The following is an 18890-nucleotide window of genomic DNA, read 5'->3' on the forward strand; positions in this document are numbered from 1 at the left end:
TATCTGCCTCTTAGGGTTCTTGTGAAGATTAAAGGCAATAAGCCATGTTTAGTGCTGAATGCAGTGTTTAGCACACCTAATTAGTATGTAATTGGTAACCATCATTGTTTTTATTCTTGTCGAGTGTTTCTTTAAAAGGAAACAAGTATCTTGTTTGAATTATATACGTAGAATGGAAAGTTGGCTAAGTATATATTTCAAGTACTATTTCTTGAGTCATATTATTTCTTTAATTCAGAGAGGAGATAGTAATGTGGCTAGAAAGTTAAAACAAAGTCTTAAACTAAGTCTTGACATTTGCTTTAAAAATACTAATAGGAATTTATTTCAGTCAGTTTTGAGCATGGTTGCTTAGCAAGATGAGTATTCAATAGGTATTTGCTGAAATATAGTATTGCTGAATAAAAAATTAAAATAGATAATAGTAATATAGATAGTTGCTAGTATCTTAAATTTTTAAAATTGTTTTATCATAGTTTATTATATTTGATATAGTTTGATATATAAAGTATTAATTACTTTTGAGCATTTCTAAACCACAATGTAATTATTGTATAATTAAAATCAATTATCTTTTGCACTGAAAACATGGTTAACAGGTGTAAAGAGTTACTCATCTCAACTTCAATAATGTTGATACTTCCACTGTATAGAAAAAAATTCTGATAACTTCCCTAGCCTACATAAACTATTCACTCATTCATTTCTTATACAAAGTTCTTTGAGCATCTACTGTGTTCTGTGCAGTAGGCCAAGCACTGAGGAATATACTAACATAGTATATGTTATGTTGCTTATAGTTTTTAGGAGATAAATAAACAGACAATTACAAGACAGAGTCTTTAGTGGTAAAAGTATGCCTGTATAAGCATACTTTTTGCCAAGTGAACAGAGACTATACCTTGTTTTAGAGGCCTCATTTGTTTAAGTTGTACGTTTTGTATAACTTAAATTTACATTTTCTATGATTAGTTTTATTCAAAAGGGTAACCAAAATGCCAAAAATTTTAAATCACCTACTAAATAGATGAAGACACACAGGAAGAAATTACTAGGAATTTTAAATGAGAAATAGTTTATTTTTAAATATTATCCACTTCTAAATGTGTCTACATTTCAGATGACTAAATCAACATATGCAAATTACTTAATGGATATTAGTATAGTAAAGTTTTTTATATTGAAATAGTATTTCACGGTAAGTTCTTTTAAAACATTTACAGTTTTTAATCATTATATTTTTATATTACCGTGAATTTTCATGAAGTATCTGACTATCAAGTTTGAAAGATTTTTAAATTCTCCTGTCTTCTATGTTCAAATTGAGATTCAGTATATCCTCTGAAACATTAGAATCTTTCAGTTGAATATGATTAATGTTTTTACCATGCAGTTACTGCCCTTGAATACATTTAGAAATTCATCATGTGCTGGTTTATGTGATTCTTATTTTGTATATTTCATTTTATCAACAAGCTAGTTTGTGAGTGACTAAATTTTGTTTTTTTATTTTCTTAAATTTGGAAGAGAAATAAGCTCATCACTTGTCAAAAATTCTGTTATTTCCCATGAATTATTAGACATTTATGAAGCTTGTGATCAGAAGCGCTATCTTTTTCATCTTTTTATTTAATTGATCTTATTTACTTGTATTTTTCCTCATGGTGTCACCTTATTTATAACGTACACATTTTCCAGTTGTGTTTTTTTCTAATCCCTATTGTGTGCTTATTTACCATTGACATTCTAAGTACATTTTTATGTTGTTTCTGAGTTTGATTATGTCTAAAATATTTGAGTCTTATTACACTTTGACTGCCTTACCGATTTGTGGGTTGTTTACAAAGTCTGAACGTTCAACTGTAATGCTTTAATTATAGACTCTATTTTAAATAATATGAATATTTCAGGAAACTGAAGTTTCCTTTTTTATCAGCTATGTAGGACCTAGTTTTCAAACCTATAAATAACAACAGATTCCAGCTGTGCTAATACAAGCCCCAAATACATAGTTTTTCTTCCTATCTACATACAGTTCTTTCATCTAAACAGTAGATAAATGATTTATGGTTTTGTATAGTTATTCTTGGTTCAGTTCCCATCATTCAGCCACTGCTGAATATACATTGGTGTCATTTCACTAGCAGTGCCTTCCTGCAGTGCAGAAGAATAGCTTTTGCAGTTTTCTGCTTATACTGTTTTTTAGACCTTTCAGAATGTCAGTTACCATGAACATTTCACTTTTTATTAAGCTAAACTTTTGTCTTTAGCTAATGAAGGTGCACATCACTTAACATCCTATTTTTAATAAAGAGATATTCCTAGAAAAGCTTTAAAGATCATATAATACAGTACACTGACAATATTGAATTTTTCCCATACTATATTATTGGGGGTTTTCCTCTACTTTTTTCGTGGTTATCAAGTCAATGAAAAGTAACCTATATCTCTTGGAAGATTAGCCTGAAAGGTAATAACTGATTTGGTAATCTAGCTGGTTAGCCAATTGGAAAATATTCTTTCCGAGATTTTACATGGGGCAATACAAGACTGTCCATTGGGTTATTTCAAATTTCTTCTTAATCTTCACCCTTCCCTAAATAATGTATTCTATAAAATTTGTCTTCTCTCCTTTTCTAAAAGTTTTAACTAAAAGCCACTGTTTGAATATCTAAATTGCATTTGATGATTTTCTACCATTTAGTCATTTTACATTGATAAAACATTGTTATCTGTAATTTATGAGAGGAAGTATAAATAAAATTCAGGCTTTCTTCATTAACTTTAAGGGGAGAAACTATAAATCTTTTATATTTTAATGTGACTTAACTTGTTTTAAAAATCTTCTTTGAAGCACTTTTCATTGCTTAGACACCACCCCCCCAAAATAAAAAGGCTTACTGATTTTGCTATCTCTATTGTTTTGAGTATAGGATGTTTTCTTCCAAAAATGCATTTGAGATATGCTGGATTACAGTGGTCTTTGTATTATTATTTAAACCACCTGATTTATCAAAGCCAGCTTTATATTGTATGTAATTTAAGGAAATTCTTAACATAGGTTGTAGATGGTAACCTTAAATTCTAAGGTTTTAAAGTAGATTAAAATAGTCTTAAATATTGTTTCTTTACTAATTTAGAAAAATTATGATGTAAGTCATCAAAGAGTCACAGTTCTTTAATATACCAAGTTTCCCATTTTATTTTTAAAACCATAGACTACTTTTGTTCTTCATAAATTTGAACTCAAGGAAGCTGCTAAGTGAAGATCCTTGGATACTGTCTTAATGAGCAGAATAATGAGTGTATAACTTCTAATCAGCTGTCTTATAATTAGAAAGATGATCAGAACTATGTGTAATTCAGCAATTCTGTTCCAAGATGAAATTTGAATTTTTTTTTCAGGAATAAAATATAAAAAGCACTGTTAAATTAGCTAGAAAGTTAATTCAAATATTTTTGCTTGTTTGATGTTTGACTTTGAGGTGCAGAATGGTGGCGAACAACAGATGTTCATACGCGTGCAGGGGCAACCTTCTTTCCACCATTACTGGGAATTCCACCACTGTTTGCTCCTCCAGCCCAGAATCATGATTCTTCTTCATTCCATTCGAGGGCTTCGGGAAAAAGTAATCGAAATGGTCCTGAAAAAGGTATCCATGTTAACTTTAAGTGAAGTACTACAAATCCTCCATTTCAATACCTACTTTTAATAGGGTTCACATTTAGTAACAATTATGGGGCATTGTGCTAGACACTTTCACATTGTCTTGCTTAATCCTTATAATAACTCTTTGAGATTGGAAGCATTGTCATTTTGCAGCTAAGGTTAAATAAGTTATTCAAGGAAGCACTGTTTACATGTTGACATTGCATAGCAGAATTTAACCCAGGTTTTCTAACTCCAGACTCCACTGCTTTTTCCTCTGTATCTCATTACCTCCTTCACGTTCACTCAATAAAATATATTACTTTTTCTGTAATTAAGCATTAAATTAATTAAAACTAATATGTTAGTATGCCTTTTTCTTTTAAATTGTCATTAATATTTCATAGTTGATAACTGTTGTTAGAATACATTTGCAAATTATAATAGCATTTTAGATGTTTTTTATTACCTTTCTTTTCACTTAAGTAAGTGTTTGGGGAGTTTGCTCCGAAAGGGGGAATACTCGCATTTAATTATCTTTCTAAAAATTTTTTAATTGAAGTGAAATTCACATAAATGTAAAATTAACCAATTTAAACTGAACAATTCAGCGACATGTAATGCATTCATAGTGTTGTACAACAACCACCTCTATCTAGTTTCAAAACATTTTCATCACCCCGAAAGGAAACTTCATCCCCGTTAACCAGTTTCTCTCTATTATTCCCTCTCCCAGTCCCTGGCAACCACTAGCTTGCACTCTATCTCTATAGATTTACCTGTTGTGAATATCTCATATAGATGGAATCATAATTTGTGTCTGACTTCTTTCACTTAGCTTAATGTTTTCAAGAGTCATCCACATTGTGGCATATGTCATTACTTCATTCCTTTTTATGGCTGAATAACATTCTCTTGCATAAATATATTTATTTTTACTTTCAAGGTGTAAATGGGTCAATAAATGGAAACAATACGTCGTCTGTATCTGGTATCAACACATCTGTACTGTCCACTACTGCTTCAAGTTCTGTGGGACAAACTAAAAGTATAAGCTCAGGTGGAGGAAATCGAAAGTGTAGTCAGGAACCAAACAAAACCCAGCCTTTGGATGCTAGAGCTGACAAAATCAAAGATAAGGTAAGTTGTTCTTTGAGGCACAAATATAACAGATCGATATAAGTATTCTAAAGATCAAACCACCTGAATCTATGGAATAACTTTTTATGAATTATCAACTCCTATTTTTATAGATATTCATTTTTGCGGGGTGGTTTTAGTATTATGCATCTAAAAAATTAAAACTGTCAGCACCAGTATAAATAATACAAATAGTAGTCATAGGTAAGATTTATTGAGAACTTAACACAGGCCAGTTCTGCTGTAATTGCTTTGCATATAGTATCTATTTCAATCCTCCTTATACCCCTACTGAGGTAGGTACTATTATTATAAACTGGGAAAAAGAGCCCCCAAATAGTTGGCCATTAAGTGGTCAGGATTCAAAGTCAGGCAGGTTGACTCCAGAGCCCATGCTTTAGGAAAACAAAAACAAAAAAACTTTCATAATGGAAAATTTCAAATATACACAGAAGACAGAATAGCATAATAATCCTGTGTATCCATTATTCAGTTTCAACAGTTACCATCTCATGGCCAATTATATTTTATCATAACCCCAGCTGAATTCTCCTTTTCTCCTTTGCCAGTTGGCACTATGTTAGACCTTGTCATTAGAGGGTCCTAGAGACACACTGGAAGAGGAAAATGCTTCTGTTCCTGGTTCAAGTGTTTTCTTCTTGGTCTTATGCTGTGGCTGCCAGTGGGTGGCTTCCTCACCAGCTGGCGGCTACTCTGCCAGTTGTGTTCAGGAGACCCAGTACTGTATACTGTCTAGTGAGTGTCACTGACATCCCAGCAGGCAGCTTATTAGTGAGTTTTTCTGGGATGCCAGTGGTTGGCTTTCTAGCTAACTTTACTGTCACCCCGATAGCAGATTCCCAGCAAGTTTTTCTGGCACTCCAGCAGGTGGTGTCTCCTGTGTACCAGCCTTGATCTGTGATACCTCAGTGAGCTTCTCTGCCATCCAGTGGGCAACAGCCACATCCTTTCCAACAAAGTCTGAAGTTCAGCCTTGGGTGAATGAGGGGTTGGAGAAGAAAGACCCTCTTCCGAGTTTATTTTAGTACTCTACCTCAGCCATACAGGAAGTGGCTCTTCCCTACATCGGCTATTCCGGTATTCTTCACAGGTCTCTTTCCCTCTTAGTAGTTCATGTTCTGTTACTAGTTGTTGCTTCCTTATGATAAAATTTCGCTGTTCAAATTGATCATGTGGTTTCTGCCTTCTGACTAGACCTTGTCTGCCATAGAAGCAGTATCAGGAGTAGGGTGGGTATGCAGATTGCACACGGTAAATTCACTCCAATATTCTGGTCACTCTGAGCCTTTGGATTTCCTCTTCCACATCATGCCAGGGAAGCTGTGACATTTCAACTTTACTAAGTATAGTTCACCACTGTGTCCAGATTTCATTCATCCAACCAAGTAAGCTGAGATACCTCCAGCTACAGGAACTACCACATTATATCCAGAATTTCTAGTAAGTGCATCTGTATCGGTGAATTTGGTCTGCTCCCATTGGGAATTTCTTCTTGAGAGAGAAGTCTTGGTTTATTCTGAGTTAAAGCCTTCGCATCAACTGCAAACATTTCGGAAACAAAGATAATAACTAGAGCAATGTCTTTTCGTCTAGATTTTATAAAAACCACTTTCAGGGCCTGATTTTTCTGGGGGAAGAGAGTCAAAAGTTTGTGATACTGTAATACCACTTTCTCCATGACTTCAGCTATAATAATAAGGGAATTGAAAAGCTTGTGACACACCACAGCAAGAGCAAGGTATGAGTAGTCACTGATTTCAGATAGCGCTGATTTGAACTTTAAATCTGAACAACATGCCTCCCAGGCTCCAATTTTTAACCCCAAGGAACTATTTTATCAAATTTTTCTTTGTCCTTTCTCAAGACAGAATTGAGCTCCATATATTTTCCAGGATCAGCTAAACAAATAAAGGTTTCTTCCCTTTTGCCCAGCATATTTTATAGAAATACTTCCTCTAGATCTTTCAGTTCCCTCTCAACAGAAGATAAATGTTTTCTAGCACATAGCAAGACATATGAGGGTCTGGGGGAAGGTCATCTGGTGAAGCCTCAAAGCCTAATGATAGCCATCACAAAAATTCGACAGGACTCTATTTAGGCCCCAAGACAAACATTTACTTTCCTCTTCAAGCCACCCCACTGAGCACTTGAGCAAATGTGATAAAAGACTCTTGGTTGTTTCCTTCCAGGGACACAGGTTTTAGGGTCATACTCTCCACCTGTTCCTCTTCAACTGCTCTTTACTCTTTTCCCTTATGATTTGTTTCAAGGGCATTCACATTAGTACGAGCTCCAAAGGCCTGTCTCTGTACTGCTTCTAGCTTCTCTGCACACCAGACACTGTCTGAAAACACCACCCATTCCTTGCTCCCATGGTACTTTGAAGCAGGTCGTAGACATAGTATCATGGAATATATTTATATCTATATGTATTTCTAAAAGTTAAGTGTCCATGTTTTTAAACTTTACACTATCCTACCTCTTAGAAGCAGTGCTAAATCTAGTAACAAGGTACAAGGCAAGACTTTGGAGGAATGGATTTGAAACAGATCGTGTCCTTAGTTCTAGTAAGGAATCAGTATTGACATTCCTAAACAAAATTGGTGCTGTTAAAGTAGAAAATATTTCCAGGAGCAGGTATTAAAAACTTGCAGAGGTACCTCTTTAATGATATAAAGAAATTCCAGGTACCATAGGGGTGTTGATTTACATCTACATAGAAGTAACACTAGAGAGAGATTGACTATCAATGTGAGGGATACTAGAACTTAAGATTTCAGAAGCGTATCTTTGGATAATACATGGTCTGGAATGAATTTGCGTTAGTAGGTTGTTAAATGAAGATGAAGGGAGTTGAAACTGAAGAAGAAAATCCGATACTTTTATTACCCAATGTTTTTCAGTTTTAAAAACTTAAAAAAAAAAATTGCTTCATCAGCCCTTTTCATGTGTAGTTTGAAAAATGTTCTTCAGCTGATTTTGATAATCCCCCCTGGGAGGCAGGGTTACTTATCTCAGTAGTACTCATTGAAAATCATTGATTAAGTCCAGTTCCCTCTCATAGTCTACATGTATATTTAGAATAAGTATTTTAAATTAAACAATTAAAGTAAGTCAACACAAACTAAAATATACTAACATACAGCCTGTTGAGAAAAAAAATAAGACAATTCAAGGTTAAGTTCCACTCCTGCTGCCATACAAATTCTTGTTACCACAGCAACTGTAACAGTCTTTTAAAAACATAAGTGATTTTTTATCGTTTTAAAACATCCTGTGTTATCACTCTGTCTAATAGTTTCCTATCCCGCTAAGAATAAAATCCTTGCCATGGCCCATAAGACCATGTGTGGTCTCACCCCTGCCAGTCCATCCAGCCTTATTTCCTACTGTTCTTTCCCAGGTTTCTGTGCTGTAGCAGGTCTAGCTGCCTTTTCCATTCTTTGAACATGTCAAACTTGTTTCCAGCTCGTGGCTTTTGCCTTTGCTGTTTCCCCTGTCTTGAAAGGCCCTTTTATCTTTCTATGACTGGCTCTTGCTCTCCATTTAGGTCTCAGCTCAGAAGAGTCTTACCTGACAACTACATCTAAATGTCCATCCAGCACACACTGTCTACTCAATTATCCTGTTTTAGTCATGGTATTTATCACTGAAAAACCCTTATTTATATTGTTTGTTGATTCTCTTCTCCCTGTTCCCATGAGAGCAGAGTTGCTGTCTGTTTATCACACCCTTGTATCCCCAGAGACTAGAGCAACTGTGTCTGGTACATAATAGCCTTGAATATGTATTTGTTTTGCTATTGAATGTAAGAAATATACAGTGAAATGAAAGTTCAAGGAGAGGGTTCTGAAAAGCTTTCCCAGGTTGGTTGGGGGATGGAGTTTATTATTAATAAACTCTCCTTTGATCATTTTTTTATGAACCTAAGAAGACTCATTTTTAAAATGTATAAATGACAGAAAAAAGACAGACTACCTAATTGTGAGCAGGCAAAAGGACCACCCTCACCCCCGACACATGTTAATAGGGACCAAGGAGATGGAATTGGTGATATTGAAATTCATTTTTCTCTAATACTTGGACATGTCTACTCATGTCTACTTTTTTTTTTAACATGGGTACTAAATTTGTTACCTTATAAAACACAAACCCTTTGCACACTGTCAGAGTATGCTCTGCAAAGACCACCTGCACCAGAATCACATTAAGGGCTTGTTTCATACAGATCCCTGTGCCTGTTTGGAATTGGGACCCAGGAATCTGCTGGTTGCAGCAACTTCTGTGCTGAATATTATGCTCCCTAAAGCTTTAGAACCCGCATCTCTAGACCCACTCTTGGGGAGTATAGGACGCATCTGTCATGCTGCCTTTAAATTAAAACTACACAGATTACTTGGACATTGAAATAGGAGTTTATTTTTTTCTGCCAAATCACGGTAGCTCCCTCATTCCCTTCCTTACTTAGCCTCTACTAAATCCAAAAGTGATAACTTTGGATTTGACTTTCATAGTCAAATGAAATGACTTTCATAGTCTTGCTATACATGCTTAGAAAACTCAACAGCAGATTTTGGTTGCAAAGAAGGAGCGGTTTCTCTGCCAAATAAATGATAGGCTTAATGTTATTATATTACTATTGTTTCCCTTTAATCTCTACTTTGGTCTTTCTCATCCTTTGATTTCCTTTATTCCAATTCACTTTCTGCTTTACTGTGAGGGAAGAAGGTAGCTCAGGGAATGATGGAAATATTAGCTTATTGAAGGGTGTGTCTGTGGAGGAAGCATTACAGTTGCTAGTTTGGAGCAGTTAACACAGTACCATGGCAAACAGAATATAACAGGAGTGACTCTCCTCACTCATGTATTTTATATGATTTAAATCAAATTTTAGAAGACACAAAGGAAAGAGTGTAGGTTTGCAATCTGTAACTACGGCTTCAACCTGGCATCCTGTTGTAGAGGTGTATTACTGTCTTTTATTCTCCAAACCCAGTAGTTATGAAAGGCTGTATTTCTATTAAGGCCATAACTTTTCTAATTTGCTGCTTTTGTAATTTATTGCTGATTTTTCTGTATCTTGTTCTCTATTTTATCTACCAGCAAACACTATAGAAATGTTCCTAAGTAACTTTGGATTGTACTCAATCTTGTTGCTCTGTCGTTTTGACATTCCTCCTTTATAGTCTTCCTATTGGCAGAATTTTAACTTTTTCATTGTTATATAGTTATTAGTTATAATTCATCTCATTATTTTTCATCTTTTTATCCACTACCATTGTCTGTCCTTTAAACACACAACTTTCCTTTTATGCGACCAAATGTCCCTTTCCAGCTTTGGATTTTCATTGTCCTATAGGATTTTAAATGTTCCAGAAATTAATCTCCTTCTTTATATTTTTCTATCTTTTTGATTCAGAAATATTAAAAAACTTAAATTCCTTGACCCTAATTAAAGCAGCCCCTTAAGCCTTTTTCTACCTATTTTATCTTCTCTCCAGTACTTTTTACTATATGGGATTATTTGTTTTGAAATTACTCTCTGTCTAGTCCACCACCACCACCACTAGAATGTAAGTTTCTTGAAGGCAGAGGCTCATCTTAGACTTCACTGGAGTCCAGCACCTAAAAAGGTGTGTTTGGCTACTGACTAACTATTTGCACAAAGAAAGAAGACTAAAAGCTAAATGTAGAACATCAGTGTATGTAACCCTATCATAAATTGCTCTTTTTAATCTGTCCTACATTTTGAAGCATGGCAGTCATATGAGTGTGTATATATGTATACATATGTACATATATACACACTATATTGATGTTTTCAATATTCTATACAGAATACTGTATAGCATATTGACAGAGTTTATACTTTTTACTGGAGAATTCCTGTCAGATAAGTTAATTTGATCAGTTGGTTGAATAAATACCCTTAAAACATGTGACTTTTTACATTTTTCTAAAATGACATTTTAGAAAAATGTTTTGAGATTGAAAATATCATTAAAAAATTAAAAGAGCATACCTCTTACTGAAACTTGAATTTTCTCCAAAAATAGAAGTCTTTTTAAAAATCTCGTCTTTATCCAGAAACCAAGGAAGAAAGCTATGGAAAGTTCTAGCAACAGTGATAGTGATTCAGGCACATCATCAGACACATCAAGTGAAGGCATTAGTAGTAGTGATTCAGATGATCTAGAGGAAGATGAAGAAGAAGAAGATCAAAGTATTGAAGAAAGTGAAGATGATGATTCTGATTCAGAGAGTGAAGCACAACATAAAAGTAACAACCAGGTAGGTACAAATCATTTCATAGGCAATATCTACACATTATTCAAATTTAGGAATTAACTGTCTTATCTTAACTCTCAAAGTCTATAAAGTTTAAAGTTAATCATTGCCTTTAGTTCTTCCTTTTGCATAAGAAAAAAAAGGAGGTGGTGAAACATTTTTAAAGGAACATTTTGTGTATTTTTTAGTGAGTTTTATATATCTATTGTAAGTCATTAGGAACACTTTTTTAAGTACCCTTTTTTTCCTCCATGTTTTACTCCTTGATGCTCTTTGTTTTAATAGACGTTAAGAAGTTGCCTTTTAATTTGTATTTACAGGTGCTATTACATGGTGTTTCAGACCCAAAAGCAGAAGGACAGAAAGCAACTGAAAAAGCCCAGGAAAAAAGAATACACCAGCCATTACCTCTTGTGTCTGAGTCCCAGACTCACTCATCATTCCAATCCCAGCAGAAGCAGCCTCAGGTTTTGTCACAGCAGCTTCCATTTATTTTCCAAAGCTCTCAGGCAAAGGAGGAATCTGTGAACAAACACACAAGTGTAATACAGTCTACGGGATTGGTGTCCAATGTGAAACCTTTATCTTTGGTAAATCAAGCCAAAAAGGAAATTTACATGAAACTCATAGTTCCTTCTCCTGATGTACTTAAAGCAGGGAATAAAAATACCTCTGAAGAATCTAGTCCTTTGACCAGTGAATTGCGTTCCAAACGGGTGAGTTAAAAATTATTTATAGAAGAATTTTACTATTATAAAAACAGCTTTTATATAGTCTTATACAAGTTTAAACTGAATTCTACTCTTATTGTTATACTTTCTTAGTCACCAGGAATAGAATATGCACATCAGAAAACTAAATTTCTCTGATTTTATATTTACATACACATCTGTTGAATGTATTTTTGGAAACACAGTCTTGTCATTTTTCCCCAGGTTTAATGATTTAGCAGTAAGGGGAGAAATATGTTTGTATTGGACATACTTTACAATTACTTTTGTTTAAAATCAATGTCCTTTTTTTTCTAATATTAGTATATTCTTTTTTAAAGAAATGAACTCTTGAGTCATTTACCTCTGTAGTCCTATAATTTGTCAATTTTAAGTATAAAAATCCTTTATAAAGAATGCTTTTCCTTTACCATTCTTAATTAATTATACAAAATACAAAATATTTTTAGTAACGTTACTTCTATAAACACCAGAACCACTCTCATCAGAGAATTTTTTTCATCTTTATTTTCTTGCTGTTAGTTTTATATTATAATATTATATAGTCTACAGTCATATGTCCAGAAGAATTCTAGTAATTAAATAACCAGTGCTTTTTATTCTAGAACTCACCCAGACTAGAGAAAAAATATTATTTTTGAACACAGTCTCCTGTCTTTTGGTTATACAAATTATCAGTAGGCATCCTAATCATTGGAAAAGACCTGTAGAGCACTTACTGTTTTGCCAGCCATTCATTGTTTTAAGTGCTGAACATGCATTTACTCATTGGATACTAACATCTGTAAGTGCCACTAATAATATTATGTCCATTTTCAGATGATCAAATTGAGATTCATAAGACTTACATAACTCTCCCAAGATCACACTGCTAGTTGGTGATGGAGCTAGAATTCAAACCTAGGCAGTGTGGTACTAGAATCCTTGTTCTTAATCACTGTGGTATGCTGCCTTTCTTTCTCAAAAAAGTTGCAATGTCCTTGTCCACTGACTTTTATTTTACAGTGAAGAATTTCAGAACAAGTTCAAAGAAAAATGACTTGAGCAAATCAGGCTCTTTTGAGAATCTAAATGAGTAGTTCTCAAGACTAAGTGTACATTAGAATCACCTGGGAAACTTTAAAAATGAACTAACCACCTTAGAACAATTTAAAATCAGGATCTCTTGTGTTGAGACTGAGGTATTACATGTCTAAAAAGCCTCCCAAGTGACTCAAATGTGCAGCCAAATTTGAGAACCACTGATCTAAATGGAATGACCAGTGGTATCGTAGTATCACACATATGAGAATTTGTAATGCATGGTTCAATCATAAGGAGTTATTGGCATCACATTATTGACTCTCCTTGAGAAATTAAGCAAATTAAAAATCACACTGGGTTATTTTAATTTTTCATTAATATATATTCCACTTTAAGACAAATGAATGTATAGAGCCACATCGAGTTACTTGCATTATGAAAGTTTTCTTAATTTTTTCAGAGTTTCTTAAATTCTTATTTAAAGATTTTCATATGACTGCCTATTAGAAAGTCATTTGTTAAACACTTGCTTATTTAAATGTAGCCAAGCTAGGCTTTCTACACATAGGATCTTATGTAATCCTTACAAAGTTGTGTCAGGTAAAGGAACTAAGGCTCAGAGAGGTTAAGTCACTTTTCAACATCATATAACAAGTTAAGAGCAGACAGGTTTTAAACCAAGATCATTCTGATTTCAAAGCCCATGATTAAGATGAAATAATTTGGTGTTTCTAAAATGATAATGGTTGTTAATGGGAAATATTTTATGTGAATGGGCATTCACAGTAGACTCAACTCTCAATGACTTTATCTACTTTTTATTGGTATCTACTATTGAGTTAAAGGGTATTTTTAGAAATATTTCTCTTATATCAGTTCTCTTTCTTTATGTGACAGTCTAACATAGAATTTTGCTTGATTTCTTATGATAGTCTCAATTGTTTCATGCTTCCTGCTATGTATCTGGCTCCCACACTAGTCTTATGATTTTCTTCAGTGTTATTTAATCATTGGATCCTTTCATACCCTTATACTGTAGACATTTAATTTAAATCAATATACATTAATCATATATAAAGACCAGGAGTGAAAAATCTTTATCAAGTTTTGCCTAGTGGATTTTTTATGGCCTTACAGAGACTCAGGTAAGAACTAGGGGAGCAAGAGCTTGGTGGTAGGACAAAGCTTTGAACCTCTCTCTTCTCATACTCCTGTCACCCAAGGGGATATCTTAAAGTAGCAGGACACTTGCTGCTATACAGGTCTCTTTTTTCTCCCCTCCTACTTTATGTACACCACTAATAGCAAAAAAGATAGCATGTTTGCTGTAAGAGTTACTGATACTAGTCTTGGGATAAAATACAGTGATCGTTGGTTATTTTCGAAAACCTTCAGATGTCAGCATATGAGAAGTGATTCTTCAGAGTTATAGAGTGAGAAACAATTTCAAAAAATTAAAATATAAAATTTAAAACTAAAGGGAAAGTTTTTATTTTCATTACTCTTTTGATCCTATGTATTTGGAAGGAATATTTACTACCTATTAAAAAAAGAATACAAAATGATTATGTGACAAAATTTTGTTCTAAGAAATGAAAATACACTAAATTTTTCTGCTGAAAATTTAAATCAGTATATGTATAAAATATGAAGTATAAGTACATTATATGTATACTCACATAATATAACATAAAATATTTGTTTCATATAAATATTAAGTAAAATTATATTAAAGTATCTTATGTAAAAATTTTGCCATAAAATTCTTTTAAAAAGGTAAACACAATTATGTAGTATAATATTCCATACTTTATTCACTGAATAAATACCAATTAAGCAGTTTCTCTTTGTGAGGCATTGCTTTATGTATCAATACAAATAAAATGTGACAGTCTTTGTTTACAAAGTACTAACTTGATTTTCTAAACAAATACAGTGAGGATAAGTTAAATAAGATAAAGAAGTTTATATGGGAATTTCTTACTGCTTATTAGTACTGGTGCTTTAAAATATTTAATAAGTCATTCTATATGGCATTCCATCTGCATTTATACTTGTGAAATAACCCACCACAAGGCTTTGCTGACTTGAGTGTTAACAGCCCGGGTCCAATGCTGACAGTACTGCTGATTTTAATTTCAAGGCAACCATTTTCATTGCAGAATTTTACCTTTCAGAATTCAACTCTATTTCTATTAACTTGATATTTTAATCATCCTATTTCAGTTTGTTTTTTTATATTTTAATTATACAAATTTAATGAAATTCATATGATGTTATTCTTTTCATGAAGATTCTGATAGCCAAATAATTTTTTGTTTCTTATTTACATATGTAAATTTTATGGCTTAATGGTTTACAAAATAATTTTTCCCAAGGAAGGTATAATTTTTCTAAACTATTTTCTAAACTCTTTCCAATGTTAATGTGCTGAAGGCACTCAAAAGTATATCCCACAGAATGTTGAGCCAGCCTTCCCACTAACCTCAAATCATGATTACTGTAGGTAATACAGGATAGAATAAAAGGGGGTATAAAGGAGCTCAAGGATAGAGGCAATGAGTGCTTTGGGCTGGGACAAACATGGAAAGCTTCTTGGGTTGGATTTTGAAGAATGAACAGGATTTCATCTGCTTGAAATTTATTAGAGGAAGATATTTCACGCAAAGAAAATGGTGATGGCAAAATGTGGAGGTGGTGAAAGTATGACATGCACAGAGCATGGCAAATAGTCCACTTGGACAACAAAGGTAGTAAAAAGTAATTTGAGGATCAGATTTAACTGTTTAGGGTTTATAAAGTTGGCAATGATGGAAGAGGCACTAAAGGTTTTGACCAAAGAGCTAATGTAATAAAATACGGCTTATATAACGAGAGAATTGGCATTGGCATATAGCATATATTGGGAGTTGGTTAGGAAGAAGTGATAGTACAGCTTAAATTTGAGCAATATTTCAATGAGAGAATCCAAACCACATAGTAATATGGCTGACTTGGAAAAAAGAAAGTAAAAGATGTTTTGAGAGTTTCAAGTTTGGGATATTGAGAAAAACGGGAGCTGTAGTAATAAGAGGTGGGCAGTCAGGAAACATGTTTTGAAGCAGAAAGACTAATTGAATTTTTAAATATATTATGTCTAGCAAGATTCAGGAACCAACTAGTCATTATTGCCACTACTTTTATAGCACTTGTATATCATGATTTAAATTTGTATATGAGTAGCTGTGTCAGATACAGAAGGCAAAAAAAAAGTAATTTTTGTTCTTATGGTACATTATTGTTTTGTTTTTTTTAAACTTATGTTTCAACAGGAACAATATAAACAGACATTCCCAGCTCAGTTAAAGAAACAGGAGTCATCTAAGAGCCTGAAGAAGGTTATTGCAGCTTTGTCAAATCCAAAAGCAACCTCTAGTTCACCAGCACATCCAAAACAAACATTAGAAAACAACCACCCTAATCCTTTCTTGACAAATGCACTTTTAGGTAATCATCAACCAAATGGAGTTATTCAAAGTGTCATTCAAGAAGCTCCTCTGGCACTTACTACCAAAACTAAAATGCAGAGTAAGATTAATGAAAACATTGCTACTTCAAGTAGCACCCCTTTTTCCTCACCTGTAAATCTGAGTACAAGTGGGAGAAGAACCCCTGGCAATCAGACAACTGTCATGCCCTCTGCCTCTCCCATACTGCATAGTCAAGGGAAGGAAAAAGCAGTTAGCAATAATGTGAACACAGTAAAAACACAGCATCACTCTCATCCTGCAAAATCTTTAGTGGAACAGTTCAGAGGAACAGATTCAGACATTCCTAGTAGCAAAGATTCTGAAGATTCAAATGAAGATGAAGAGGAAGATGATGAGGAAGAAGATGAGGAAGATGATGAAGATGATGAATCTGATGACAGCCAATCAGGTTATTTTCTATTTTTAAGTTTAAAGTATTTCTCTAAATGCTATGTGAACCAAAACATTTTAAAGAGGTTCTTAATTCACAGACTGAAAATCATTGTCATTCACTGTGTTTCACACAGCTATGCGCCTTTCTATAATGAGTGGTAAAATACAGGAATAATTGAAATTGGAAATCCTAAATTAAGTTCTCAGCTCTGTTATTCATTTAACATTAAACAAATAACTTTAAATTGAATATAAATAATTCATGAATTAAGAAATTCAGGAACTTGCTTCATTTTCATTTAATTCATGACCACTCATTTGTCCTTTCTTTTTCATCTCTTCTGCTGCTTGTTATATTGTGTCACTAGATATTTTGAATAAAGGTAAAATTGTAGTCACAGTCATTCAGAAAATACCAAAAACCTATATCCCTATGAATATTTGTTAGCAACACAGAATGTATTTAACAACATATATAGAGTACCCCCTGATTTTATTTTGATTTACTTTCTAGTTTTCTTTTTAATTTCTTTTTGTTTTATTTCCTCTTAACTCTCCTTCTTGTTCCACAGAAGATTGAAAACATAAAATATAAGATAGCTTAAAATTTAAATACAAAGATGAAATACATATTATGAAAGGTTTTAGATTTGTTCCTAGTCAGCCACAAATCCAATTGTAAATTTTCTATCTACCAATATGAAGAGGAAAATATAGTCAATTATACAATTTAAAAAGTGTCTATAAGGTAAAAACAACCTATTTGCTCAGGGTAAGAACAGCTTTTCCTGATATTTTTCCTAGGGTTCCCATAAACACAACTTTGCATGATAGATCATGGATATCAATATTAATCACTTTCAAAGATAATTTTTATAATGAACTTCAGTGTAGACAGCTAGTACTACACAAAAAACAATTCCACAGAAGCTGTTGTTCTGGGAACGATTAAGATACAGTCCAAGTATTAGTCCTGTGTTATCAAGTTTAACCCAGAAATAGATTTTACATATCTATAGGAATGGATGCATTTATAGGACTACATTGCTAGCATGAACTTAAATTATTAAATCATTAAATTATTCCCCACAATTATTTCTGTAATCCTAGTCTTTTGTAAAGCCTGAGAAACTTGATGAAATCTTGCAGCTAAATAGAATAACTGTAACCTCCAAAGCCAAACATCTCCCCGCAAAAATTGTTTTCTTTGGCCTCAAAGCCCAGAAGAAAGGATAATGATAGTTCCAGAGTTCTCTTCCTCATACTGAACCTAGTATACTTCTTAAGCTACTAGAATCTATTAATTTAAATAATCAATTCTGTTTCCTCTATACTTTGGCTTCTTTATTAAATTAAAAGTGCTTTTGAAACCACTAAGCAGAAACTCATCATGTGAATACTGTCATGTGAGAAGAACTGTTTTATGATTTAAGTTTTATAATTTGAGTAAAACAGTTACGTTTAATGAAGAATTTTGAGGATTTATGGCCTGCATACATTGTACTCAAATAGCTTTTAAGATAGTAATTTTTACATTTACTCTTCAGAAAAGTTGCTCACTTGAGTTCTCAGTCACAGATGCTGATTCCTGAACTATTCCATTTAGATACAAACTGCAAACTGTTGGTGATTATCTAGTTATAATATACAAATGCTTCTTTTACTTCCCAGAATCAGATAGTAATTCAGAATCAGATACAGAAGGATCAGAAGAGGATGATGATGATGATAAAGACCAAGATGAATCAGATAGTGATACTGAAGGAGAGAAAACTTCAATGAAACTGAATAAAACAACTTCCTCTGTCAAAAGCCCTTCCATCAGTCTCACAGCTCACTCAACACCTCGTAACCTCCACATAGCAAAAGCCCCAGGCTCTGCTCCTGCTGCCTTATGTTCTGAATCCCAGTCACCTGCTTTCCTTGGCACACCTTCTTCCACACTTACTTCAAGTCCACACTCTGGTACCTACACTTTATTTTTATTATTGTGAAGTAGAAGTCAAACCATAACAAGAATTCTTATTTATACAGTGTTCTGGGGATGATCTCACTGGAATCAAGGGCTAGATTTTAGGTTGGCTAAGAAAGGTCAGCGTGTATTTTCAAAGGATATGACTCATTACCATTTTTATT

The 18890-nt window shown here is 33.5% G+C and overlaps 1 protein-coding gene across 21 annotated transcripts in view; it reads left to right on the top strand.

Annotated features, from left to right (window-relative positions):
* Positions 1-18890, top strand: part of BAZ2B (bromodomain adjacent to zinc finger domain 2B) — a 378273-nt gene that overhangs the window by 263623 nt on the left and 95760 nt on the right. For 15 of the 21 annotated variants that reach the window (XM_027130377.1, XM_027130323.1, XM_027130316.1 and 12 more), the window contains 6 exons: positions 3486-3653; positions 4596-4789; positions 10898-11101; positions 11419-11814; positions 16164-16770; positions 18426-18719. In XM_027130377.1, coding sequence (XP_026986178.1) covers positions 3486-3653; positions 4596-4789; positions 10898-11101; positions 11419-11814; positions 16164-16770; positions 18426-18719 — 1863 coding nt within the window. The remainder of the gene's footprint in view (positions 1-3485; positions 3654-4595; positions 4790-10897; positions 11102-11418; positions 11815-16163; positions 16771-18425; positions 18720-18890) is intronic. The other 6 variants (XM_027130427.1, XM_027130446.1, XM_027130455.1 and 3 more) reach the window with 4 other exon arrangements.

The sequence above is a fragment of the Aethalodelphis obliquidens genome, unplaced genomic scaffold (assembly GCF_003676395.1).
Source record: "Aethalodelphis obliquidens isolate GAN/ISIS:26980383/991018 unplaced genomic scaffold, ASM367639v1 scaffold2, whole genome shotgun sequence".
Classification (NCBI taxonomy): Eukaryota; Metazoa; Chordata; class Mammalia; order Artiodactyla; family Delphinidae; genus Aethalodelphis; species Aethalodelphis obliquidens.